This window comes from Onychomys torridus, chromosome 12 (genome assembly GCF_903995425.1).
Source record: "Onychomys torridus chromosome 12, mOncTor1.1, whole genome shotgun sequence".
NCBI lineage: Eukaryota > Metazoa > Chordata > Mammalia > Rodentia > Cricetidae > Onychomys > Onychomys torridus.
Window position 1 is genome coordinate 6,719,372 of NC_050454.1, and position 27,097 is coordinate 6,746,468.

Here is a 27,097-nt window from a genome sequence, read left to right on the forward strand (position 1 = left end):
AGGACAATGGAGGTGAAGCTGACATTTGGCTTTTAGACTTGACTAGAAGGACCTGGCTTTGAATAATGCTAGGCCTTTCAAAATTATAGTCAAGAGCTAGCTTTGTGATAGTCTGTTACAGTTTGCAATACACAGCATTGGTAACAAATGGATTTGGAAAGCAACACAATTTGATGTATCCTTCAACTTGATTTTTCACGCCAAAGGTTAAGAGCATGCATTACTGTGCAAAATTACACGTTAGAAGTCGGTTATCAGTAGGTATATTATTGGTGTGAAGAACTTTCAGTTTAGTAAAGTGTGTGAAAGACCCATCCACAGAGAGAGGGAGAGAGAATAACATGCATGGAACTGAGTCTTGCCTCGAAGTTAGCTCCTTTTGTCTTGGTCTCCATAGTACTGAGGTGGTAAGTGTGTACCACCATGCCCAGGGACATGTGTGGAATCCAGCTGCTGTTCTTGTTTTATTGTTCCTATCACATGCGTAAAAGGTGAATGAAGTTAGATATCTATGTAGGAATTCAGTGTTTTGTCACAGAAAACAAATAGAAGAAAACATAGCTGATAGAAGAAAAGGATAACTTCTCTTAGGTAGCTCATGCTTCTGTTGTTGTAAGGTCTCCAGATGCCAGTTCCCCTGCCTTGGAGCACTGCTGGAGCACCACGACAGCAACACCAACCCTTGTGATGTAGATGTGGAGGACGGTTGTTTAGATCTGCTGCTCAAGACTTCTCAGGTCTTGAGAGTTTTCTGCACCTGTAAAATATTTCCAATTGAGTTGATCATTTTCTCTGAAACCAATTGGTGCAAACATAAGTATAGATACTAAATAAGCAGAAAGCTGCAAAGATTCTCTTCATTGCATTGCTTTTAAGTAATGGTTTTATTTGTATTTTTATAATAGTGTTTTTGTTAATTATTTTAGAGTTTGGTATAATTATTTCAATCATATACAACACCCCCAACTCTTCGCTGATGCACCCCTACTTCCCTACGCATTCCACTTAAAGTTCTCTTAAAAAATATGTAAGTCCAATTGGTGTGTCCTAACTACACTTGGATGCCAGGCCTGCCCTGGAGAATAGTCAGTCTACCAGAAGTCTAACTAACTCTCCTTTTCTAAGCATCTTCCAGAGGCCAACAGCTCCTCAGTTAGTGGTACAACTTTGGATCCACTATTCCCCGCTCCATGCTGGGTTTTGTCTAACTTGAGCTTGCTCGCATCTGTGTCACGCAGGCTGTCACTATCACTGTTAGTTCATTTTCAATGCCGCACGATCCTCTGAACTTCAGACGCTCTGGTGTTGCTATGTCACCATTGTGTTGAGAATATGGAGTTTCAACCTCATTCTGTGGGCTACAGGCTCCTCCTTTGCCTGTCGCACATGTATCTTGCAGTGAGGAGTGATTCTCTTTCCAGCCAGTGCTGTTTGAGCCCCACACTCCACACTGCTGATCTTATTTCTCTATTGTAGGAGCGTTATAATAAAAGAAACAGCATTTGACTGATAAGAGATGGGCTTCCACTTTCAAAATATTGGGTTGGCAGTATAACTCTTGGCCTGGAACTGGATTGCTATAAGAGCTATCATGATGAGAATATTCTAATTCCTTTTTGCTCAATTGGATTTTCATGGTGACTGGCTAACAGATAATATGAAGGTTATCTGAGACCTTTCTGCTTAGGGCTCAGCTACAGTCAGCCAACCCCAGACACTGGAAGATGGGTAGTCCTTGGAGTCAAAATCCTAAGTCCAAGAAGGTAGCTCAGGACCAGCTCAGTGTGCAGTGACACCCAAGTTCAGGACAAACATGGGTGCAACAGCTGTAGCTGGACATAACTCATAGGCTCACCCAAATATTTCAGTAGCAACATAGCAAGATAAGCTAAACAGGTAAGACTCTTCCTTATTCCTTTTTCTAATAAGACACATATGGCATAATTTTGATCTCTAGCAGACAATTATGGTTACTCCGCTGTGTATGTTCATATAGTCAGAGGTATGCAGCTTATGGGTGACTTCAAAATTTGGGTGAGACAAACACAGTTGTGATCAGAGCTTGCGATCATTGAGCCAAAGAGTCCATAATGTACTTCACATTGCTGCGACTGACCCATGCCCAAATTCTCTAGGATCAGGAAGCAATGTCCCCAGTAAGCAGGTATACTTACCTCCTTTGACATAAAGTCACTGACTAAATGCAGAGCTATGCTGAAGTCCAAGGGTGAATGGCCCTTGAAAGCTCTACTAGCTTTCTGCTAGCATCCTGCCTTCCACCATTTGGCATCTATCGACCACTGTGGAGTTCCCATTTGTGCTTCTCCAGTGTACGTACTTACCATGAGATAAGGAGGTCAAGAGTGGAGTGTCTCCTAGTTCTCCTCAGGAGGCATCTCTTACCTGGTCCCTTCACATCACCTCACAATCCTAGAGTTAGGAAATGACACGAGCATCCATATCATTGCAGCCTGCACCACGACTGACTTAGTTTCTCTTCAGTTTAAACATTCCACCTAAAGAAGTTATGTACGGTGAGGGAAAATAGGACAGTGATCATATCAGGAAGAAAATGGAGTGACAGAGTAGGAGCAAATCCATGTCCCAGATCTGTACCAGCTCATCTCTGGTGTGACAAAAAATAAAAAAAAATAAAAAAAATAAATAAATAAACAAATAAATAAATAAATAAATAAATAAAACTCCACTGTTCCCTTGACTTGAAAAGTGCCTTCCGGGGCCTGGAGAGATGGCTCAGAGCTTAAGAGCATCGACTATTCTTCCAGAGGTCCTGAGTTCAATTCCCAGTACCCGCATGGTGGCTCACAATCATCTGTAATGAGATCTGGTGCCCTCTTCTGAATTCATAATAAATAAATAAATTTAAAAAGAAAAAAGAAAAGTGCCTTCCAAATCTGTGAGTGCTATGTAAGAAAGTACCCTAACAGCCGGTTGACACCTCCTACCTGAGGAGCACAAAGCAGTATAGACAGCAGAATTCATAGTTGCTAACAGAGATGTGTTCCGTAATGCCCTGCTTATGGATTGAGAAATAAACTCCAGAAGTCCCAGCAATCTGCCCATGTTGACAAAATAGATATGAGACTAAACTCTAACTCCTATTTCCTCCCTCCTTAGAGGTAGATGACACAAGAGACTAATCTTCCACTGTGGTTAGCAATTCTCTTCTCTTCTCCCTCTCTGTCTCTGTCTCTCTGTCTCTCTGTCTCTCTGTCTCTCTCTTTCTCTCTCTCTCTCACTTAGAAGCCAAACACATATTATGCAGGAGATGTATTTGCATAAAGGTAGATCTTAAAATGTGTTGCTGTTGTTGCTATTAATTATTTCTGTAAAAACACCAAAACGTCAGACCCCTCCACCACTGAATTTGAAAGTGGAAGCATTTACCAGCAAGGAACAGCCATGCTTTTGCATCCAACCATGGCTTCACATGAAGAATGAGTTCAGAGGAGAAATTTTTGTTTTCAAAGAAACTCAAGAAACACAATGGTTCTAAGGCAGATTTGTTACAATGTACTTAGCTGTTCATATATACATACAATCAAGAAGATTGTGTGAGTGTGTCGTGTGTGTGTGTGTGTCGTGTGTGTGTGTGTGTGTGTGTGTGTGTGTGTGCTCGTGTATGCATGCACGCGCACGCTGCAGATAAAGCTGAGTCTGAAGGCAGGGAGACATGACGCTACTTGTCAGGTATGAGCCAGACAAGACCAGAGGCGCCGGGAAGCTTGACTACTGTGGAGTGCTCAGTTGAGACTTGTCTCTGCCCCATGGCCTGCAGCGCTTATGTAGAAATTGGGGATGCTTTTACCTGTTCCAAAGCCTCACCTGATCAGACTTGCCCAGGTTGGAGTTTGGGAAAAAAAGTGTTTGAAGTAAACAGGAAAATTACTCACTGCCGTGATGTGCTTTACTGGCTCTGGCAGAGCTTCGACAGTCTTGTGGATTTTTTTTTTCTTTTTCTTGTTTCTTTTTAGTTTTGAGATGACAGACTTGGGGGGCAATCATTAAGGTACTGCTTGGAAAACAGAGTTTTATGCCTGCCCTCTGCTAGTCCTGTATAACATTTACACTTACAAATTTATCTCTTGTTCTAATGAAGAATAACTCTGGAATTTCCCATGAGGAATTTCCACGAAAACAAATGAACTACTGTGTGTGTGCTTACACACATGCCATTTGTGTCTCCACAGTGCTGTTTCTACAGAACAGACCCTTCCTAGCCAGTGGGCAGCGGGTTCCTTGGCTTGTGGGTCACATTCTTCCAGGTGCTGATTAAGACCATCAACTTGTATATTGCACATTTGAAAGGAGACGGACTGCTCATTAGATTTATTAAAACAAAACAAAACAAAACAAAAACAAAAACAAAAACCCACAAATGCTAAAATAACGAAATGAGAAGAGAGTAAATGATCAGTTTTGAAGGTATTTAAAACAGGTAGCCACAGCTACGCCCTCCCCCTAGCCCTCTGTTTAAGGAATACCTTGAACCTTTTTTTTTTTTTTTTTTTCTGGCATCCTTATTGGAAAAGAATCTGATAGCCAGTAAGATAACTTGAGTGGAAGAAATGCTTGTGGTATGTGTATTCCCAGCTCTGGTGCTCTGGACATCATTAATACAACAATAGCATGCCAGTCTGTTCTTCCTGTATGCCCAGTTGCCGACTGACCAGGCTTCTTGCCTGCACTAGTGCAAAACTGGATTCAGACCCTGATGAGATGTTCTGTACATGTGGGTTAGGAAAGGTTGAGGTCCCTGGTCCTGCCACTGGGTCTGTATTTGAAGCCACTCAGAATGTCTGTCCTTTCGACTGAATAGAGAGTTGTCTGTTTCCCACAGATCTTTGCAACAATCAGGAAATTTCGATCTTGGTCTGCCCATTTTCCACATTCAGTAAATGTCAACTTTCAGAGAAGATATTATTTTTACTTAAAATTTAAGGCAATGGATCAACTATATATGTATAACTTAGAAAGTCAAGGAACACCAGTTTTCAGAGTAAACTTTTTTTTTTCTATCCATTGGTGAATACCCACAATGTTGGAGGAATGTGAGAATCAACAACATTACTTCATTAAGTATGAAGTAATTTTTATGGAAGAGAAGAGAGGTTGTTTGGTGGGCACCTGGGAGTGCTACACGAAATTCCTGTTTAAAAGGATCATCTTCCAGCAGTGGGAAGCTTTATTTTCCTTGTAGTGTATAGAAATTTTGACGCTGGTAGCCCTGGGCTCCAGCTTTCGCCCCATGTTCTCAACACTTAGCCTTCAGGCTCTTTCTCCTGCCAGTCTGTCACCTGTTCTCGGGGTACCCATTTCCTAGCAAGCCCTGCATAGGGCTGCCACTTGTCCAGCTGTTGGAAATAGTCCCCATCGCTCCTAGATATTTTCTCCTAACTGTCCCTCTTCTTGTCAGACCTGTCTCACTTACCTCTGATCCCAGCGGGTGGGTGGCCCATTGCTGGTGACTGCACACTGACCTCTAAGCTTGTCACCCTCTGGCCAGTGTTCCTTTCTGGCTCAATCCTAGGTTACTAATGACAGTCCCATTCTGTTTATAAAATGCCTTAGAGTTTTCAAAACACACCTAAAGATGGCCACGTTGAATCCTTACAACATTCCTGCTATGCTGGCAGGCATTTCCCTCATTTCTTAAATAAAGAGTTATGTAACCTGGGCATCCGAGCAGGGCCAGGAGCTCCGCCCATGTGAGCACTGGGTCCTTCACAGTGCACTGAACTTCTGCTTGAACACTGTGCCCTGTAGCCAGAGGGAGCATTTCACTGTGGTCACAGGATGAGCTGCATTTGCTCTCTTGCCTTACACTGGAGTCTTTTGATACCTTGATAGGCCCTCTGCCCTACACATCTCCCTTTCTATGTAATAATATTGGTAAGGTATTAAGTGTTGAACACAAATGATGGGTTTATGGAGTTCTGTAAATTTCAATTTTCAATACAGGTAATAAGAACATAAGATAATTTCTCTCTGTACAAGCTAGTGTTTGCTAGACTAGACAAATAAAATTTCACAAGTCAAGCCAACTGCAGATTGCACATAAATAACATTAGTATATGGCATACAGTATATAGTACTTATGCTAAACTAATAATTCATTGTCTCTTAAGTTAAACTTTAGCTGGGCTGGGGACTTCTCTGGTGACCTTACTCCCCTCTCAGTTAACAACTCTAAGTAGAACATCATTGTCCTCCTCCTTCCCATCTTCAGATCAACACTAGTGAGCATGGGACGTTAACTCAAGCTGAGTGATGAGCTCCTTTCTCACAGCCTCCTAAGTCTCCATGGCTCCTTCCTTCCTCTTCCCCTTCCTTCCTTATCCACGAGCTTCTTAATGCTTCCTTCTTCTTCTTTCTTTCCTTTATATCTTTTTCTCTTTCTCCTTTCTTTCCACATTCCCTTCCAAAATTAGGACCCTGCTATGTTCCCCAAGCGGATCATAAGCAATCCTCCAGCCGTAGACACTCAGAGAAGACAGCCACATATCATCATGCCCCCCTTGATGTTTCCAAGTTTCTCGGGGTGGGGTAGCTGCTGTTTACCGGCTTACTTTATTGTTTTTGTTAGGATTTCTGGAGTATTTCAGTAAATATACTTTAACTCCTTGATACAGTCGAGACAGTGGTGCTGGAGCTAACTGGAATAGGATGTTGATAAAGAATGCAGGCAAAGTGGGCAAGATGAAGCTTGTCTCCATCTTAGGCGAACTGGAAAGGAATAGGAAGTAATGTTATGATAAGCCGGTAAGAGGTGTTGCAGGCAAAGGCTGGTGTTTGTGAAAGTCTTCCTCTGCACCCCCCCAACCCCCATCCCTCAGATGATTACATAATACAGGTTCGAGTAGTTAGTGCCTGATTAGCAGCCATGGAAGCAGAGGCCTCCAAGTCGTCCTAGTTCCCGGGACTTTATTTAAAAAGCTCCAGAGTCAGCTTCGAGCAACTGGCCAGCAAACCTGATCTAAGTTATTAGGTTACACCTTCTCTTCTCGCAGCAGTAACTGTAGGGTCTTGGTATTTGAGCATGCTAACTTCCTGTCCTTATGGAGATAAAGAAACTCAGCATTTTGCCTGTTGGACAGTGTAATGTCCCCAGAAGTGTCTGTTTCCATCGCTCAGTCAGAAACCTGGGGACAGCGGTGGTCAAAGGGACTTGCAAGTTTCCTAGACTTAGCACTTGGTCTCTGTTTACATCCTGTAATCCAATTGCTGCTATCACCCTCCTCTTTAAACCCTGGTTCTTTACACCCCGGCATCTGTTTCTTTGAGGGAAAGAATGAAGGACAAAAATCTCAGACTAATGGTAATTCTCATCAAGTACTGCGGGATGCTTTCATAGGGGTATTTAAAACTCTTTGGTAGTCTGGCTTTCCGTCAGAAGGACAGTGTGGGAGGAGTCCCTGCGAGTATCCACACAGAAGCATTAAGTCGCGGCTCTTCTTCCCTCAGCCTTAAAAAAAAAGACAACGAAACAGCGCATTGTACATTAAGTGAGATTGAGCTAGGCTATTTACACATGTGGTATTTTAGCTGGTCTACTGTTGTTTCCTTTCTTTCTCTACTTTTTTTTATGTTCTGACTCATCCCATGAACTTATCGCCCTAATCAGGATACTGAGTAGACCTAAGTCAAAATGAATCTCTAGGAACTGGGTTTCAAAATGTCGAGTGTCACTCATATAATTGTACTGTTTTCTGAGGTGGCAGTAACGATGTCATGGGAGGGCCAGACATTAACAGTGCTTCCTCTTACGATTTCTCCTAAGCCAAGCACTGTGTGGTCAGTATGGCAAAGATGGTTCTCCCTTCACACTCATAGGTGACTTAGTAAGTGACAGTGTTATCTCTAGCTGAGAGAAGACTCACATTCCGCTCTGCATGATATCACCTGGCTGAAGTTACACAGGGTGACATCCTCCTGTGTCTTGGGCGGCTCAGCATCAGGTCCTTGCAGCTGGTGAATGGGCCTGGAACTTAGCTTTGAAAGTCCGGGAGTTGTTCACCTCACTGGCAAATGAGAGGGAGCCCATGTATCTCAGAGGTAGCTGGAGCTCCTTAAAGTGTGAATGCTTCCCAAAGCTGCCGCACTGCACCGTTGGTCAGTAAGCATTAGCTGGGGGTTTTCTGCACATCAAACCTGTCTCCAGTTGTCCAGTCTGTCTTGTGACCCTGGGTGAGGGAGGTAACTGTTGCTGTTCACTGAAAGGTATGGATCTTAATTTTTTACGCTTGCGAAGTAATCCTCGAACATAGATGTCTATTCCAAATTCAGTATATGAATGAAAACCTGAAATTAGCAACTAAACACTTACAGGAGTTAATCCAATTTTTCCCCTGAATTAGGCAAAGAATATTATGGATTTACTAAAAACAGCTGAGGGCTAGGAAGAGACAATGAGGATGGGGGTGGTGGTGGAAGGATGAGCTCACACACTTAGGGTTCAGAGGTATTTGTTACAGTTTTTGTAAAGCTACATCCACGAGGAATGTTAACAGCTTCTCAAGTTTTCTCAATAGCCTTCTTGGATTTTGAATCATGACAACACTTTGGGATTAGAATTCTATTATATTGTATCTAACCCTAAATTATGTTTATGTTTTATTTCTGCTGTATGTCAGAAATAAGAAAATACATGTTGATTCTTTTTCCCAAATGGAGGGGAGAGACTTGGTCTCCATGTATTCTCACAATAGCCGGGGTACAGTAACTTGAACACAGCAATGTCTCTATAAATGAAGATGGAGGCATTGTGTAATGTGCTTATGTGGTATACAATCTGGATTCAAATATGGATTTCTACGTTGATGTTACTGTGAGCAAAGTATCTATTTAAACCTCTATTGCTGAGAGAAAAATAAACAAGATGTTGAAATGATCTATAAACTGTTAAGGACTACATATCATAATGAGTAATGGCACTTTCTGTAGACATCGGTTACATGTCACTCACTTCCAGATACCTGGTAATAATCTGTTTAATCTTATCTAACAGGTTTATTTAGCTTTCTAATAAAAAGAATACCCCACATACACCAGCAAATGGCCACTGCTGGGTTCTTTTTAGAGTAGGTGTATGGATGGAATGCCAAAAAAGCGTCATTTTTGCAAGAAATAATAAAGGTGCTCTCTAGTATGGTAGCATTTTGTCAGAAGTGCCTGAGTGTTACACAGGAAGACAGCTAGAGACGCCTCCAACACCAGAAGGTTTTTAAAAACATGTTCTTATTCAGTAGGCTATTGCTCTCATTAGGAACTAGAGATTGAGGATAGTTTACCATGAGGCATTTTTAGAAAAGAGTGAGTATGCCTGTTTAAGCATGGGCAGTGAGTTCCATTATAGCATCATAGGAGGACAGGGAAGGACAGCCCCAGCTTCAAATGGGAGGCTTTGTCATGGAGTTGGGAAAAGACACAGCCCTGTGGCAGTGAGTGACCTGAGTCCCAGGAAGAACTGAATGAGGAAAGTTGGTTTCCCTGATAAACTCAGGTCAGCCTGAGCAAAGAGAAGGGGCCAAAGGTTCGGGTGCTGTTTGAAGTAGCTCGGGGCATTAGACACTACTACTGGGAACCTTGAGTCACTCTGAGGGAGAGGAAGGACTTTCTCCTCCTGAGGGCAAATAATGGCTAAGGGCAGAGCAATCTCCTAGAGCAGTGCTTCTCCACCTTCCTAGTGCTGGCACCCTTTAACACAGTTCCTCATGTGGTGGTGACTCCCAACCATAACGTTATTTCATTGCTACTTTCTAACTGTCATTTTGCTATAAGTTGTAGTATCTGATGTGCAGGCTCTCTGATATATGCTCCTCCAAGATGTTGTGACCTACAGGTTCAGAACTGTTGTCCTGGATGGATGGCTGTTTATATGTGTGGAAGAGAAATAGTGTAATTGAGAGAGATGGTAGGATAGAGGGAGAGGTTGGGAGATGAAGAGGGGGGAGGAGAGAGAGAGAGACAGAGAGAGACAGAGACAGAGAGAGAGAGACAGAGAGAGACAGAGACAGAGAGAGAGAGACAGAGAGAGACAGAGACAGAGAGAGAGACAGAGAGCGAGAGCGAGCAGGGCCTATATGTTTTCATTTCCATAAAGCTTTCTTATCTGCCCCTCAACCCTGGAGGACAGATAACGGCTCTTGGAGAGTTACGGGTGTGTTTCGCTTGAAATGGTTATAGGGTTGCAAGTGAGAAGTCATGGGTTCTAAATTCTAACTTATTCCTTGTGTGGGGTTTTCCCTTGGCCTCTCAGTCTTCAGGGGATCAAGCTGAATGTGCCCAGTGGAGTCGAGGAGTGCTGTTTTCTACTCCTCCTCACCCCAGAGTAGAAAGACCTGTTTCTCCTCTCATTCTGGGGAATGCTTGATTGAGGAAAGCTGTTTGCTAATGTTTGGTCAGAACTGAGGAGGCAGTCTGCCTGAAGTTCCCTCTCAGCTTTACACGTTACTAAGTGTGTAAACCTTTGACTCCCATCACACCGCACACACACCCCGGGTGACTGTGACTTTTGGGAAGATGTAAAAACAAACTACTATGTATTGAGCACCCGAAGACAAATGCCTCTCAGGGTCAGCTTTGCGAAGGTGACTATATTCTTGGCTAGGTCCTGTTAACGTGGGTGACTTTGACAGTTGAGACTAGATGGAGGCCATTTCACTCTGCAGAGGAGATAGAGTTGCAACATTACCAATCTAGTGTGTCAAATCTTCCTTAACTGGCTTTCCAAACTCATATCCTTAGGCAAGTAGCAGGCTAGCAGACTTCACCCCAGCCCCTTCCCGAGGATGGTGCCAATATGCTTCTCTCTAGTCAGGAAGGCAGAGCTGCCTCCCCATTGGTAGGTGCCGCAGCCAGCCACAGATTTGGCTGTGACCTGCTGGCAAGTCCCAGGGCATGCTCCTGTCTCCAGAACTGCTACTGCAGGATGAGTATCCAGTATCCCCTGTCCCCCACCTGCCAGGCCGGGTGGACCCACTGGCTGGTCTTCACAGTAGGTAGTGAGCAGACAGCCCACCTGCTGGATGTCAGCATCTGCGGGTGAGGCCCTGGGAAGAATGTGCCGCTCCCAGCCTCAGCTCAGGTAATTAATCCTCACAACTGACAGGTGGCAACAGGCGGCCCTTTGGCTGGGGCTGTCAGGAAAAGTGCTGGGAGGAAGGATTTTCTTTTTCTTCAACTATCAAGAGCACAATTCGTACATGTCTGGCAGCTAGACGGCTGTGGCAGGAAGAGAGGTGGGGAGAAGTGAATCCCTGCCAGGTGGCTGTGGGGCCAGTGTGGGGATCTGCTCCAGTAGATTATGGTGGCCTGAGGTCTACCTGTGAGCTCACTTGCAAAGCCCTTCTTCGCTGTAGATGGAATTTTAAGGTAAAACAACCCATGTATTAACCAAGAAGTTGGGGCCCAAAGTGATCTGGCCCTCAAGGTCCGGAAAGCCATTAGGAAGCTAGGGGACTCTGCTCTCGACTTCCTGTACCTAAATCCAGAAAGGGAGAGAGAAAAGTATGGCTCGAATCACCACCGAGGATAAATAGTGGCTTCTTGATTTATATTTTGGTTTTTAACCAAACTTCTGAATATTCCCTCTGCCACACTCCCCAAATCCCATACTAACTGCCCCTTTTTCTTTTGGGGGTGCTTTTGGTAAACTGCCCACCACAGAACACTCACTGCCTGGAATTTTGTTTAGAATAGGCAAAATTAACTTTGAAATTCGTTTTTTAAAAATTAAAAACACTGTTCCTGGATGTGAATGTTTTATTGTTTCTCCACTGAGTGTTTAGAGAGCACAATTCATACTTCAATCTATGTCAGCTCATATCACTCTGTGACTGTTATTCAATATATTTTTTCTCAGATCAAGTCTGCTTGGCCCTCTGAGTACAGCTCAGACGTTAGTATGAGTGTGGTAGGAAACTGATGTTGGGATTAATTTTCCCAACCCCCTGAGGAAAACTGAGAGGTAGCCATGGATGTCTGCCTTTCCTGTATCTGATTCTGCTGCAGATGAATCTCTACTTTACACAACACGTGCCAGCACTTCTTTGTGTCCTGTCTCAACGTTGCATGGGCTGTGTGACTTTCTCCTCTATCAGCTCCAACGATGACTTCATCACACACATCCTTACCATTGTGAAGGTCGATTAAATGTGGTCATTTTCAAGAATACAGTTTAGAAAAGGGGGGGAAAGGTCACTGGATGCCTTAAGATAGCACTATAAACCTGAATCTACTAATACTACAAGGAATAAAATAAGACTAATATATTTATGGATGTATTTAAGTAGGTGTTAGATTTCTGCTCCTCTTCAGAACCAGCCTTGTTCTTTGGGTAGGTGATTTACTCCAAATGTTAATAAAGGAACTTGTTGTGGCATAAATTGCCTCTCTATGGGCTATGGTGTGTGTGGTAGTACATTCAAAGAGAATGGTAGACTATTTCCTTGTAGTAAAATAACATGGCAGATGTAGGTTGATCTGGAATTAAGGCATCAGGATGGCTTTGACATTGTCCAGGTAGCTGCTGCCCTTAAGAAGGCTTACATACTTATTGATTAATCCTTGCATGAAAGTTCATTCCACCCATATGGTATTTAACACACTGTATTTTTTTTCTAGAAAAAATGAAAGAGTTAAGTTAGGTTTGCTTTGTGTTGTTTTGATATAGTGGAGAGGGAAAGTCTTAGCTGTGCCTTCAGGAAAGGGAGCTGCTGCAAACATAGGCAGGTGTGTACTGATATTAGCTGGCATTTCTATGCACTGTGATACCAAATTACCAGTCTAGCAGCCAAGAGTGTGTAATATAGTATGTCACTGAGGCAGGTGGTGGCAGTGGGGTCCTCACCACTGGAATGCTCTCCTGGCCCTCCTTTCTCTTTGCAACATATTATTAGCAAAGGAGCTGAATCTGCCCTTGTTTCACCAAATCCCTTGAAATAATTTTATTTGAACATGATATTTGGCTTCAAGCAGGTCCCCTCTCAATATGCCAAAGCTGTCCCCCTCTTTCCCAAAACAAAACAAAACTTGAGTAAAGCTTCCTTTTCCATTCGGTCAGGGATATTGTGTAGCATGGGAGAGCTGAGTTCAGCCACCGCTATCCAGTACTGCCCTTCCAGGCCATTGAAGAAAGAATTTTTTCATGTTGATGCTTAAACTCTAATGAGTTTATGGGGAACTTGGTTGATACCTTACATGAAACTAGGCTCCCCATTCTTGACCAAGAGCTGGTGCTTCCTCAGCGTGGACAGGAATTAGAATTAAATATGCCTTCATGGGTATCTAGATGTATGCTGGTTTCTACAAAGAAAGATTGTGCCAACATTTTATCTCATTTTAAAAAATCACTTGAGCAGTGCGAACCTGAGAACAGTGTTTCTAGGAGATCTATCACCTATCATAACATATTCAAAGTAGAATAACCCCTGGAAAGCCTGTCCAAACCACAGCCTACATACAGGCTAACAAAAATCACACACATCCTTGAAATGCTATGTTATTATTTTAAGAAACTTTTGTAATCACTTGCACAGGTTTCAAGTATGGGCTTTGTACATGAGAATCTAATTGTCCCAATGTCAAAAAGTTGTTGGGTAGGATAGCTCAGTGGATAAAGACACCACCAGCTCAAACCTGGTGACTTAAGTTCAATCCCTTAAATCCATGTCAAGGAGGAAGGAGAAAACTGATCCCCTAAGGTTGTCCTCTGATTTGTGTATGTATACTGTGGCACATATGAGTCAAGTCCCCATACACACACACACACACACACACACACACACACACACACACACAAATAATAATGATGATTATGATGATGATGATGATGAAGAAAGAAGAAGGAGAGGAAGAGGAAGAAGAGGAGGAGATGGACATTCCTGCAAGATCATCTCAATGAGTACCCTCCTTTTTCTATCTGGATGATTAACTCAAGGACTCGGGCATCATGTGAATTGTCTTCAGCTAATCAGGGGATCACATGTTTGTGATTTCTTTGGAGGAGTCAATTACTTTTATCTTGGAACCAAATGATTTCAAATGTGCTTTCTTCATCCCCTTTTCCCCCTATTTTCTTTATCACAGTACTTGGTTGTATAATTTCACATTAAGACTTTTGCTGGGTGGTGGTGGTGCACACCTTTGATCTCAGCATTCAGGAAGCAGAGACAGGTGGATCTCTGAGTTTGAGGGCAGCCTGGTCTACAAAGTGAGTTCCAGGACAACTAGAGCTGTTACAGAGAAACCCTGTCTCAAAACAAACAAACAAACAAAAACAAAGAACAACAAAACTCTCATAGAGCAGCCATACCTGCCTTACCTAAGATGCAGCAAGATCAGTAGATGCAGCTAAGACTCACCCCCAAGACGTCAGGAAGTAAGTTATTCAGCAAGCAGCAGACATTTTCTGTTACAGTTACTTTTACCCCAGTCTGAAAATATGCTTACATTTAAAGAATAAAAGTGCAAAATGAAAAATGGATGTCTGACCACCAAAGCCAATGGCCATGTCCTTGCAGCCCTGCTGAAAGCTGATGGTGTTTTAGAAGTATGGCCTCTACGCAGATAACTAGTGTCTGCAGTCTTGTACTGAGTGTTTATTCAAACTCGCCAGTATCAAACAAAGCTGTTTGACCCTGGGCCTCTTCTCTAAAGCTGGTCATCCTCAAGGCCTCATAGGTCTTCATGCCAAAGTCTGCCTGCCAGTCTCCCCTCTGCGGCTTCAGCTTCTCATGTGGAAATCTAGTAGCTAAACCGAATGAATGATCCTATAGCTCAAAACTCCCCAAGTTGACTTTCTAAGAAAACCTTAGCAAAGCGATCTGAAGCTCCAAACACCTTGAGGTAGGGTAACTAATCCTGCAAAGGGAATCAAGGGCTGCCCTTAAAGATACCAGGCTGGTTTTTCTATGGAAACTCTGTAACTTGAATATGCTGTTATGAAAGCCATTCCTTACAAAAGCAGGGGCATCTCTGAGTCCACTCCGCTGCTGCCCAGATTAGCTTCAGAATGTCTTCATGCCCTCTATTGTTGAATGGTCTTTCATTTCCCCTCGGTCCCTCTGCTTTCTCTTTAGACCTTACATTTGAGTTGTAGAACTAATTTAATACGTGTTTCCTTTAAGCCAACACATTGATGGAAAAGGGTATTGCTTCAAGAGTGAGCCTGGTGCAAAGAACATGCTTAATACATATTTGTTGACTTCATGAATAAGCTTTATCCCTTTATGGCTATTTTATATGTGAAAATTAAAGGGAAATGAAGGTTTGGATAATATTTCCTCTGGGTCCTGGCATATTCTGTGGCTTCTGAAATTGCTAATGTTACAGTTTTACAGGTTACTGATGCTTATCCTATCTTTACAGAAGGAAAACATAAATTAGGGAGCTAGAGACTTAGCTCAGTGAAAAGCACAAGAGGGTTTTATCCTCAACACAAATATCTGTGACCAAATATCTGACGGAAACCGTTTAAAGAAGCGAAGATTAGTTCCTGGTTTCGGAGGTGGAAGGTAGAACAGAGTGGAACCTCTCTCGCTATGGGGGGAGGGGCAGGAACTAGCAGATCAATAACAAGAAATGGCCAGGGTAAGATACAGCCCCCGAGGTTACATCTCCAGTGACCTAGTTCTTCCAACACATCCTGCCTTCCACAGTGGCCTATGTCCCAATGATCTACTCAGATTTCAAATCCATCAATGCATTAAGCCTTCTTTAGGCCAGAGCCTCTTTGTTCTAAGGATGCTTAGCAATGACCTTATGAGGTGTGATTTACTAATCTAAGTTATTTCTGTTTATCTATCTATCTATCTATCTATCTATCTATCTATCTATCTATTTGTCTTTGGTTTTTCAAGATGGGGTTTCTCTGTATAGCCCTGGCTATCCTGGAACTAGCTCTATAGACCAGGCTGTCCTCAAACTCGTAAGAGATCCATGTGCCTCTGCTTCCTGAGTGTTGGGATTAAAGGTGTATGCCACCACCACCCAGCTCTAGGTATGTCTCAATCTAATTAACCATTAAAATTAAGCATCATAATTCAGAAGTATTCTTGTTTACTTGTTTTTGGACAGAGTCCTTGCGTGTCCCCATTTGGCTTAGCCTTGCTGTCCACCTGCTTCTACCTGCTAAGGGTCAGGGATATAGTTGTGTGTTACTTAGCTAGGCAGGAATTACTCAAAAGTAAAAAAAAAACAGAAAAAGCAAGTGAGTTAGGATGCCCAAGCAGTTACCATCATTTTAGTATTTTATGTTACTTCACAATTTTCATAACATAAAATATTACAGATAAAGTAACAATTTCCCCTCTTTCATATCATCTCATCCTCCTCCCTCCTTTTGACTGTGAATGGAATGAACTGTTTTTTATGTAGTACCATAGATGGAGTTGCTTGAACAAGTGGTGGATGGGGGGATGGGATTGTGTTTCCAGGTGTAGTTTAATCAGCTTCGCTGATGTGCTTACTGATGGGTTGGCTGTGAGAGAGAGAGAGAGAGACAGAGACACAGAGAGAGACAGAGAGAGAGACAGACAGAGACAAAGACACCGAGACAGAGACACAGAGAGAAATCAGTGAGAACAGAAAAGCTTCCCAGTGGGAGAATCTTAAAGAATAATTAATAAGTTGGCTCCCAACTTAAGCTATTCAGGCAGGAAGTATCAAGAACCAAAATTAGGGCAGGCAAAGGAATGAAAAGGTGGACAGGTGTGGGAAAATGTTTGGACTTGACCAAGTCCAGTCCTCTTGTTTTCATCAGAAAAGATACGCATAGATCATCAGAAAATGTTATTCTTTAAAACAAAAGATGCTTACAAAAACAATGCCACTTACTTATTTCTCCCTTTTCTAAAATCAAGCTGAAGGCATGACCCGGCTTTAACACAGGGTCCCAGATGTTCAGTAGTCCATGGAGACCTTGCTCAGTTAGTGGGGTCAGCAACATGTAGGGGAAAAAAGGTGGAGTGGGGGGATCTTTTTAAAAAAATGAATTCTAGTTGATGAAAATAAAATAACATAAGGTAACAGTGGAGTTAACAAAGCCGTTTTGTTGTGAAGGAGAAAAGGATCCAGTTCCAAAGGCAGGAAACAGACTCTTGTCTGGCAAACAATTATGGGCAACAATTACTGGATTAGAAGTCAAAAGACCAGAGTTAAGTCTGGCCTCTTGGGTTTATCCCCCACGTCTCTGTGCAGTCGTGCAATGTTTCAAAAACAGCAAAACCAAAGTGACAGAGGTGGGCTCTGACTGGATCCTGGTATATTGTTGGATAACAGTAAAAGCAGATTCTGGGTCTGTAGAGTGAAATGAAAGTTAACTAAAGAGAACCAATTTAAAGAGTCAAAGAAAATACCTTAGGAATTTTAAACAAGTCTTTAGAAGGTGGCTTCACTGCAAATCAGTAAAATGTAGGCACCATAAAGTTGGAGAAAAAAAAATAATAAAGCGAGACCAACAGACTAAGATGAGAGGTGACTGTTAAAATGGAAATACACAGCATAAGGAATGACATTTGAAATGCAGAAATTATATCAATGTCTGAAATATAATCCCACAGAACTTACTGTGGGAAACCTTACAAACAGTAGAGAACACAGCAGAGAGGCCATCTCAAAACACAGACAAAAGGAAAAGATGCTCTCATATCTTGAGGTCGAAAATAACATTCAGATTTTTTTAAAAAATGAAGCAGTAGATATTAATAAAATGTGATAAATAAAAACAAAAACTCATCTTCATGCATGATACATTAACTCAATGTATAATTTTTTATGGTTCCAGTTTACTTGAATGTACGTGTACAGGAAAAAAAACATCCCCAAGGTTAACGGCAGGTCTCTCTTAACTAGAGAATTATGCTTTGGTAGAAGTAAGACTATATTAGCAGTATATGTGCTTGTCTGTGTGGAAAATTCTAAGCTACTAGAACTAGTAAGTAAAGTTAGTAAGGTCCCACAGTATGTGAAAAGCGTAAATTTCATGTGTTCACAATAAGTTCTGTACATAATCATTTATCCACAGTAGAGAAAATTGACAATAGTGGAATGGTAAGTAGCAGAACCCTACTCCTAGATAAAATGGAAAGCTGACATACGTGACACCATGCACACTTTTCCGAAGTCCCATCCCAGGACATTATGTAGTGAATCTGCTCATCTATTTGAAGTTCTACAAAGTTGAAACTGTAGTGAGCCAAAAGCAAGCAGATGATTGCTTGGGGCAGGAGTTGGGGAGGAATTGATAACAGAGGCAGAGATTCTTCGGGAAGAGATTGAAACTATTCTCTATCTGGAATGTGCCTGAGATTATGCAACTCTATCTTTTTTCAAAAGTCACCAACTTAAAACACTTCAAAACTGCTGTGGTTTACAGAAAATTATACAACACTGATTAAAACAAAAGAGACCCACATGCAAAAAAAATCTTCTAAGCATAATCTAGGTTTTAGAATTCCAAAACCTTAAGCTAGAGTTGAGGAACAAATTAGAGATGAATTTTGAAAGTCTCAGAAACAAAGAATCACAGTGAAATCACTGTATGTGTTCAAACTGCAGTCTCGGCTGGTGTGAATCACCAGGGATTATAAAAATATTGACATAAATCCACTTCCCATTTTTGCTATCTTGTGTAAACCTGGATAGCTAGAAAAGATGACAAGGCTACTCAGTAAGGGATAAAAGATGTGGCCAAGTCTGAGAAGTTATTAACAGGTGATAGGCCAAAGAGACTACAGTGAAAACTGGAAAATGATATGAAAATCATAGTGTCATCATCTCGAACTGATTTGCCAACAGTGAAGGAAGCAGAGTGATGGAACTTGACTTTGCAAAGAAGGATCCTCCCAGGCCTCTTCTTCCTCTAGTCTCTGTGTTGTAGACCTGGCCATTAATCCAGAAGGAACAACACAATGCAGAGTGGCCCTGGTCTGATATTTTGATTTAGTCAAGTAGGAAATATCGCCAGCACTGGAGAATAGGGAAAGGTACCATCCCGGATGCAGGACTCTCTGGGAATCTCAAAAGTGCCCTGGCATGATGTAGAGAATTAAGGAAAACCCAGGGTGTACAAGATAGGGGACAACACACTTGAATTGTAGGGATAGATGGATGATGTCTTTAAAGAGATCGCATTGAAAAGTTCATATCAGAGACTGGACAGCTGGCTTGGTGGGATGGTGGTTAGGGGATATGTTGCTCTTGCAGAGGACCTGGAGTTTGGTTCCCAGTACTGGCATGGAAGTTCACAACCACCTGTAACTCATTTCAGGGGACTCCAACCAAGGAGGCCCTCTCTGATTTCTTCAGGCACCAGACGTGAACATGGTACAGGCAAAACACACTCATACCCATGGAAATAAAGAAATAAATGAGGAAACAAGTTTGTATTGGTGGAACGCAGGCTGAGAAAAGGGCAGTGGAGAAGAGCTAGGCTTTGGAAGCATAAGAGGTAGGTAAGCCAGAACTCCAAGGCCCATATAGTCTTTCAAGCTGTGGTAGAAAGCAGCTGCATTCCTCAGAGCCATACTGGCCAACAGCACTGACAGAAAGCCGAGGGAGCCCCTTTCTCCTAGCCCCAGGGTACTTCAAAAGTGGAACTTGCTTTCTTTGTATAAATAAAACAACCAGTGAAAACTAAAGACTGATTCTGCATGTTTAACAGGGCCCTTTGGAGCTTTATGTTAATGCCACTGAAGACTGTATACATTTGAAGTTCATTCAGAAAAGCCCTAGTGCTGGAAATTAGGGACATGCAAAAGTACAAATTTGTCCCTTCACTAAAGACTAGAAGGACAAGGATCTGCTGTTAAAGGCGAGGACGTGGAGCTATGCAACATCTGTGTATCCTCAGGCAAGGCCTCCTGAAGGAGCCTTCATTTTCTTATCTATAAAATAGATGATGACGATGATAATAATAATAGAGGTCCATTACCTGTTATCTGCACTTCTGAATTCAAAGAGCTCTAAAAACCAAGCTTTGTTTTCTTTCCTTTTGATTTTCTAAGCCTGGGACACAGTCATCTGTTGATTAAAGCCAACCCAAACTAGGAGGCTTGGAATTCCTTCCCTGGGCAGCACGAACATTTATGGGTTCTGCAGAAGTATTGACACTGGTCAGAGTGTGCAGGCCTCATTCCTTGTGGCCAGTGTTCCTGATAAACGCTTCGTGAACTTTCTTCCCTTTGTAATACCTAAACAAGTCCGGATACTGAATCCTCTGGCCTCAGGGGTTCCGATAAGGGACAGGGCATCTGTAATCCCTTCCTCATAGTTTTGAGAGAAGGTTCACTTTCTAATAACAGCACTCATTATTTAAAGTCAGAAGCTAGATTGCCCACCTACCTGCCTGAGGATGAATAAGGATCTGTGCTTGATGTAGCCTCAACTTCTTCCTTTCATTTTGTGAAACAATTGTTTCCTGTATCCCGGCGGCCCTCAGACTGACTGTGTAGTCAAGGATGACATCCAGTTTCTGTGGTGCTAGGGAATTGAACCAGGAAAGCACTGTGTCAACTGGCATGTCCCCCACCCCCTACACTTTTTCTCAGTACCTTTTTTGGTCATTTTAGTCTTTGCAGCTCTCTTTATAATATATGAATGACTACAGTGGATTGTCGCCCTCAGGGACCTGTCCTGTTCTGAACATTTATTTTTTTCTTACAATCCTTCCCTTCTTGGTTACCTTCTGCTGTTAGCCGATGGACTGATCTTTTAGTCACGTGTCCTAAGGCTCTGTTTGTTTTCTGAAATTCGTAGAAGGATTATGTAAAGTATTTCTTGCAACTAAAACACAAGTAGATATGCTGATTCCTTTGGAGTTTTCCATGGAAGTGAGTTCTTAATATGCCCTAAAATGATATTTCTTTAAAGTCATCACTTAAGACCACAAAAGCAGGGGCTGGAGAGATAGCTCAATGGTTAAGATTTCTTCCAAAGAACCCAGGTTCAATTCCCAGCTCACAATTGTCTATAACTCAAACTCCAGGAACTCCTGCACCTTTCACAGACATCCATGTAGGCAAACACCAATGCACATGAAATAACAGTAAATAACTTTAAGAACACAAGATCAAAAAAATGTTCATCTCATTTCATTCAGCATTTTCTAAAAAGAAACTTATTTCTGTGCTTAATTTTGGGCCTGCTTCCTTTTCTTCAAGCTATAGAAAGCCTTTTGGCTGTGTTTAATCCTTGGCCTGTGGACTTGGAGGGCTGATTTTGCAATGTCCTGCTAGCACTAGGAGACTTTAACTAAAGATTTCATGCACTGAACTACTTGGAAGAAAATGAAATATTACTTAAATAAATATCCCATTTCAAAAGGCAGCAATAAAGCCAGTTTAAATGTGATTTTTTTTCCTGTTTTTGGTAGGTGTTACCCTTTAGTCATATTTGTGGTGGGTCATATCAAAAAACGGGTGTCTTTGCCATTCTGGCTCCTGTTCTCTCCTTTCTCCCAGGGAGGAGGATGCTGCCAGCGTAGGGCTGCCACCTTTGGTGTTTACCATCTGTTTGGATCTGTGTTACTAGGTGCCCACTCTTGGCTGGGATTTCTAGTGCTTGGGTGGTTTTACCTCAGCATTGGAGTGAGTAGGCATGCCATGATGAGGCATTGACCCGGGTTGCTGGGGTGAGAAGGTTTAAAGTTAACCCTGATTCAGAGGTAGCCAGAGGAGGCAATGCACGATGGGACTTTGTCCCCTTACATCTTCAGCACTTTTAGCCACATTTTCCAGTTCTGAGCCAGTTCAGCAGCTGGAAATGTACTCTTCCTGGAGAAAACTGAGTAGGAAGGAAACATTTACTCACTCATTACTGGATAAATCTGCATGGCTACATCAGCTCCCTCCGGAACCATGACTTAGCTGCTTCCTATTAGGGTGGCCATTGGGTGAGAAGACCAAACACTTTTGGCTGGTTTCTCTGTGAGCTCTCTCTCACTGTGGAATGAGACAGTAAGGATAGAACTCAGGGGGAGTTCTTGTAGAGCAATGCTTTAGCTATGGATCTCAGACAAAAATCTCTTTCAATATTGCCAGATACTCTGTCTTAAAAACAAGTTCTATAAACTAATTCCTATGAATCTCTTATAAGGACAAGGTAAATTATAGTCTGCCAACCATAAAGCTTGAAACATTCTTTCCTGTTTATGTCAGGTAACCTATGAATTTGGCACATGGTGTTATTATGTTTAATATTATTTTTATCTTAGAATTTCATTACAATTCCAGATCTACCCTATTCTCCCTTTGTACCCAACTTCTTGAGCTCTATCTCTCTCTCTATTTCTAACGTATGAAGTCCAATTTGAGCAGCCCAAATACTGTTAAGTGCAGAGCCTGCTCTGGAGTTTGGTCCAACTCCCAGAGGCCACACCCTTAAAGAAAGCTGACTCTCCCTCTCCCAGAAGCTATCAGTTGCCAATACCTTGAGCCTTTTGAAAAAACAATATTTATAAACCCCTGTGAACTTCAATTTCCTCAACCCAAAGATGGGGGGGGGGGCTTGTGGTACAAACCTTTATTCCCAGCCCTTCGGAGGCAGAGACAGAAAGATCTCTGTGAGTTCCAAGATAACCAGCCAGTGCTATATAATGAGACCTTGTTTAAAGAAAGGGGGAAAAAATACTGGAGGGAGGGAGGGTATAGGGGGAACTAAGGAAATAATAGTATAAATGCACTATGTATTGGAAACAAAATTTTATTTACAACAGCAAAAATTATCAGTTTAATTATTAATATTGATTAAATATAGCTTCCTGTTACAAAGTTGCCACATGCCATACTTGTAGTAGGCAGAGGTTAGCACGTGGCTAGAAAGACTTTCACGTGTGACTGTGGTTTGCGGGTTCTGATTTGGAGTAATGCCTCACACTGGTTCTCTCTCCCTCCTGCCTCTGGGCCCCTCTCCTCTCTAAACAGTATTCCACGGAACTGAAGAAGCTGTACTGCCAAATCGCAAAGACGTGCCCCATCCAGATCAAGGTGATGACCCCACCCCCACAGGGCGCTGTCATTCGCGCCATGCCTGTCTACAAGAAAGCTGAGCACGTCACTGAGGTTGTGAAACGGTGCCCTAACCATGAGCTGAGCCGCGAGTTCAATGAGGGTAAGAACAGTGGGGTCCTGGGATTCTGCTACTGTCCAACCCAGCTCCTTGATGCTAAAGATGCTGGTTCTGATTTCAGACTCAGAATGCTGATAAATAAATCTGTGACTTTCCCAGTAATTGAGCTACTTATTAATTTATTTTTTTTCCTATGAGAACATGTGGACAGAACAGCATGGTGGTAGTTGTGGCTCTTGTATCCTTTGACTTCGGTGCCTTTCCCAGAGTGTTGTTCAAGTTTAGAGAAGTTGAAGGTAGGGAAAACTAGAAGAAGGAGCATAAAAGAACTGATATAATAAGGAAATGAAAAAGTAAATGGAGAGAGAAGAATAAAAATTGAGAAGGAGAACAATGGGTAAGAGGAATAAATAAAAGATACAGAGCAAAGGGATAGTGGGAAGAAAGACAGGTGTCCAGGAAGAATCTTAGAGACCCCCTTTAAGTTCTGTTCCCGTGTGTAATCTATACCCATCTTTTGAGCCCCACATCCAATAGCAGTGTTATAAGAGAGGCAAGTGCTCCCAAAGGGTCACATAGTTCTGACATTGTAGGTCCATGGAGGGAAAGGAAAGCCAAGAGTACCAGAACTAGAAAGGAATCCTCAGGATGTGCAGGAAGAGTTTGAGATTAGAGCAGAAAACACTGTGAGTGTAAATGTGAGGAGGGAGTTGGCATGTATGAATGTAGGGCACAGAAGAGATGGTATAAAAAATTCATGGAAGAAGAAAGAGGCTGGGTAAAGATTTAGAAGGAGAAAATACAGCCAAATATCCCTGACTGATTCTTTTACAATAATTTCTAGTTTTGCCTACATGGCTGCATTATCAATATATTTACTGTGTTGCTTTATGCTTAACAATATACTATAAAAGATATCCTGCACATAAAGGTTTCATCCTCCGTTTGCCCAAATGCCTGTGTTCCATCAAAATGACAATATTTTGGAGGTTTCCATCATTTTTAACATAATTTTGTTTTAGTCAAAATAACCAGTGCTACAGAGAATATATGTTGATATTCTTAGCTTTTTCCTTTTATTGAATAGTTTTCACAGACTGGAACTGCATACCCCAAGGGTAAAGATGGCTTTATGGTCCCTAAGTCTCAGAACACTGTCTTTTGGAGCGTTGCCAAACATCACAGTTTTATAACGTTGCTTGGGCTCTTTGTAAAACCTGCTCCCTTGTCTCCAATCTGGGCCTCTTTCAACACAGTAGAGGCAGAAAGTTTCTTATCTTTATAACTAAAGCCAGGTCTGAAGATGGTTAGGAGAAAAAAAAACCAACAAAGATCAACAGTGCTCACCACCTTCCAATGTTTGGCTTGTCTTGTTTCCAGTGGTCGGGCTCAAACCCAGGGCTTTGCCTATAGTAGGCATGTGTTCCTTCACTGAGTTATTTCCTCAGCTAATTTCTTCTACTTCTCATTTACCATTTCAGAGTCTTAGGCTGTACTTTTTTGTTTGTTTTCCATTTCTCAAGGAAACGAGGAAAATTCTATGCGATTGGATGAAGTCAGAGATGTAACACAGAGTTCTAGGAAAGCTCGGATAATTAACCTTAAGTTGTGGAACATAGAACCATCCCTAGACATTGGTCACCATAAAGCCCATTGTGTTGGTGTGAAGTGTTAAGTGTCATCCACATTAGACAGCTGGCGGCAAGGTCTGCCCTTTTCCTAAGGAAGTGTGTCTCCTTTATGACCCAGAGGATGTCCTGGGCCACCACCATCATTCTTCCCATGCTGCTTCATTTCCTAGTCTTTACTCTCAGGGTATGTAAACTAACTGTTTTGTCTTTTTCTGATTTACAGGACAGATTGCCCCTCCTAGTCATTTGATTCGAGTAGAAGGAAACAGCCACGCCCAGTACGTAGAAGATCCTATCACAGGAAGGCAGAGTGTGCTGGTCCCTTATGAGCCACCCCAGGTAAACAAGCAAACAAGGCGGGCAGACCTGCAGCTGGGCCAGCAGGGCAGAAGGAATAATACACATTTGGTCACATGTGGCATCTAACTTTTATCACTGTGTTCACCTTTGCTACCAAATACTTCCAAAACATTCTTTTAATGTCTCTTGTCCCCATGTCACCCCTTTAAAAATCCTAAACATGTGGCTGGAGAGATGGCTCAGCCCTTCAGAGTACGTGCTGCTTTTCCAAAGGACCCTGGCTGGTTCCGTTTCTAGCCTCCTCCCTGTCAAACATGCACATAGTTCCTCACATCTGCCTATAACTCTGGTTCCAGAGGATCGAATGTCTTCTCTGGCTGCTGGGGGCACCAGACACACACGGTGCACATACATCATGCAGGCACAATGCATAAAATAAATGCATAAAATGAATAAATTTCTTTAAAATCATGAGTGTGCACTGAATTTCCTTCATAATGGGGCTCTGCCCATGCCGCTCGCCTCACAGCTTGGAGGTTAGTTTTACACGACTTAACTAGATGGCAGGGAATTGATAGTGGATGTAAACAAATGCTAGATGTATTTTTTTTTTTTTAATATTAGATTGTAAATGGGTGAAGCCACAACACATGGCTTAGCTGAAGTTTCCCTGAACAGATGGTGTGTTTACAAGTGTGTTGTGTGAGGCAGAATTGAGTGGTGGGGAGTACACAGTAGTCAGAAGACCACAAGACTAACAAAGCCAGTCTGCTGGGGATGACTGGAAAGCTCTGAGCTCTTGGGCATGTAGCTCCCATGCTATGTGACTCTGTGGGCTTGACTTGCCTTGTGCATAATTGAACGATTTAGATGACTTAATTCTGAGGGTGTTTTAGCTCTAGGATATTCTTCATGAAGATGTACATTCAAACCTATGTAATATTGAGTTGACTTTGAAAGGAAAATACCCTTTGGAACATTGCTGCTCTTTTGGAGCATTTTTAAAAAAGAAAAAAAAAAGAAAAAAAGAAAAAAAAAAAAAAGCTCTCCTTTCCCAGAGATATCTGTGTGGTATAGACCAAAGTGAGTGATTTGAATCAGCTTGCAAAAGAGCAAGGTCCGTCTTGGCAATGTTGTTCCAGTGTTGGGAACACTAGTGTGAAGATGTCTTGGAAGCAAGACAAAGGAGGCTGGCTCTCCAGTGGGTTGTACGATACCCTTTCCTAGAAGGAAAGATGCCATGAGAAGCAGAGTTCTTTCCCAAGAGGGCCGAGCCGAGAGGCAGAAGCATCAGCTCACACCATCCTTGGCACAGGTTGTATCACATATGGACACATATGTTTCTTTTTCTCCTGCTCAGGTTGGCACTGAATTCACAACAGTCCTGTACAATTTCATGTGCAACAGCAGCTGTGTCGGAGGAATGAACCGCCGTCCAATTTTAATCATTGTTACTTTGGAAACCAGAGAGTGAGTGACTTGTGCGGAAGCTATAGGGCTCCTCCTAAGCAATCTCAGGAGGACGATGAAGTAGAATCCTGTGTTCTTCCACTCCCTTTGCATGCACAGTGGAGAGAAGCCCCAGATTTGGCGCTTTGTGCTATAAACCCACTGTGAACACTCAAAAGATCTGAGGAAATGGAGGCAGAGAACAGTGGGTGAGGGAAAGGGAGAAAGGAGCCAAGGGGGCATGCAAGTCGCTTCAGACCTGAATTCTTGACATTTGACTGGAATTGTTTCTGATAGACAGTGTTTGTTTTCCTGTGACCCCAAGGCATTTACCAGTTTCCTTGAGAAGTCTGAGCTGCCTCAGGGGATTTTATCCAGGGACATTCCCTGGCTTAACTCAAGTTTCCTTCAAAATATGTAGCTAAATACAGCTGTTCAGCTAATGGCTCCAAGCTTCTTTGTAGAACAAATGGAATGAATGTTCTTCACTCACTTGGCTTGTGGCACTCACCCAGCTCTGTGTTCTGCCAGGTGTTTCTGGGGGCTTGCTTTGAGCAGGCATGCTGAAGGGTGGCAAGGGTACCAGCTGAGCAGGCATGCTGAAGGGTGGCGAGGGTACACGTATGATG

At 42.4% G+C, this 27,097-nt stretch overlaps 1 protein-coding gene across 6 annotated transcripts in view; it reads left to right on the forward strand.

Moving 5' to 3' along the window:
* Positions 1-27,097, forward strand: part of Tp63 (tumor protein p63) — a 210,527-nt gene that overhangs the window by 157,944 nt on the left and 25,486 nt on the right. For all 6 annotated transcript variants that reach the window (XM_036204015.1, XM_036204013.1, XM_036204012.1 and 3 more), the window contains 3 exons: positions 22,944-23,130; positions 24,943-25,058; positions 26,380-26,489. In XM_036204015.1, coding sequence (XP_036059908.1) covers positions 22,944-23,130; positions 24,943-25,058; positions 26,380-26,489 — 413 coding nt within the window. The remainder of the gene's footprint in view (positions 1-22,943; positions 23,131-24,942; positions 25,059-26,379; positions 26,490-27,097) is intronic.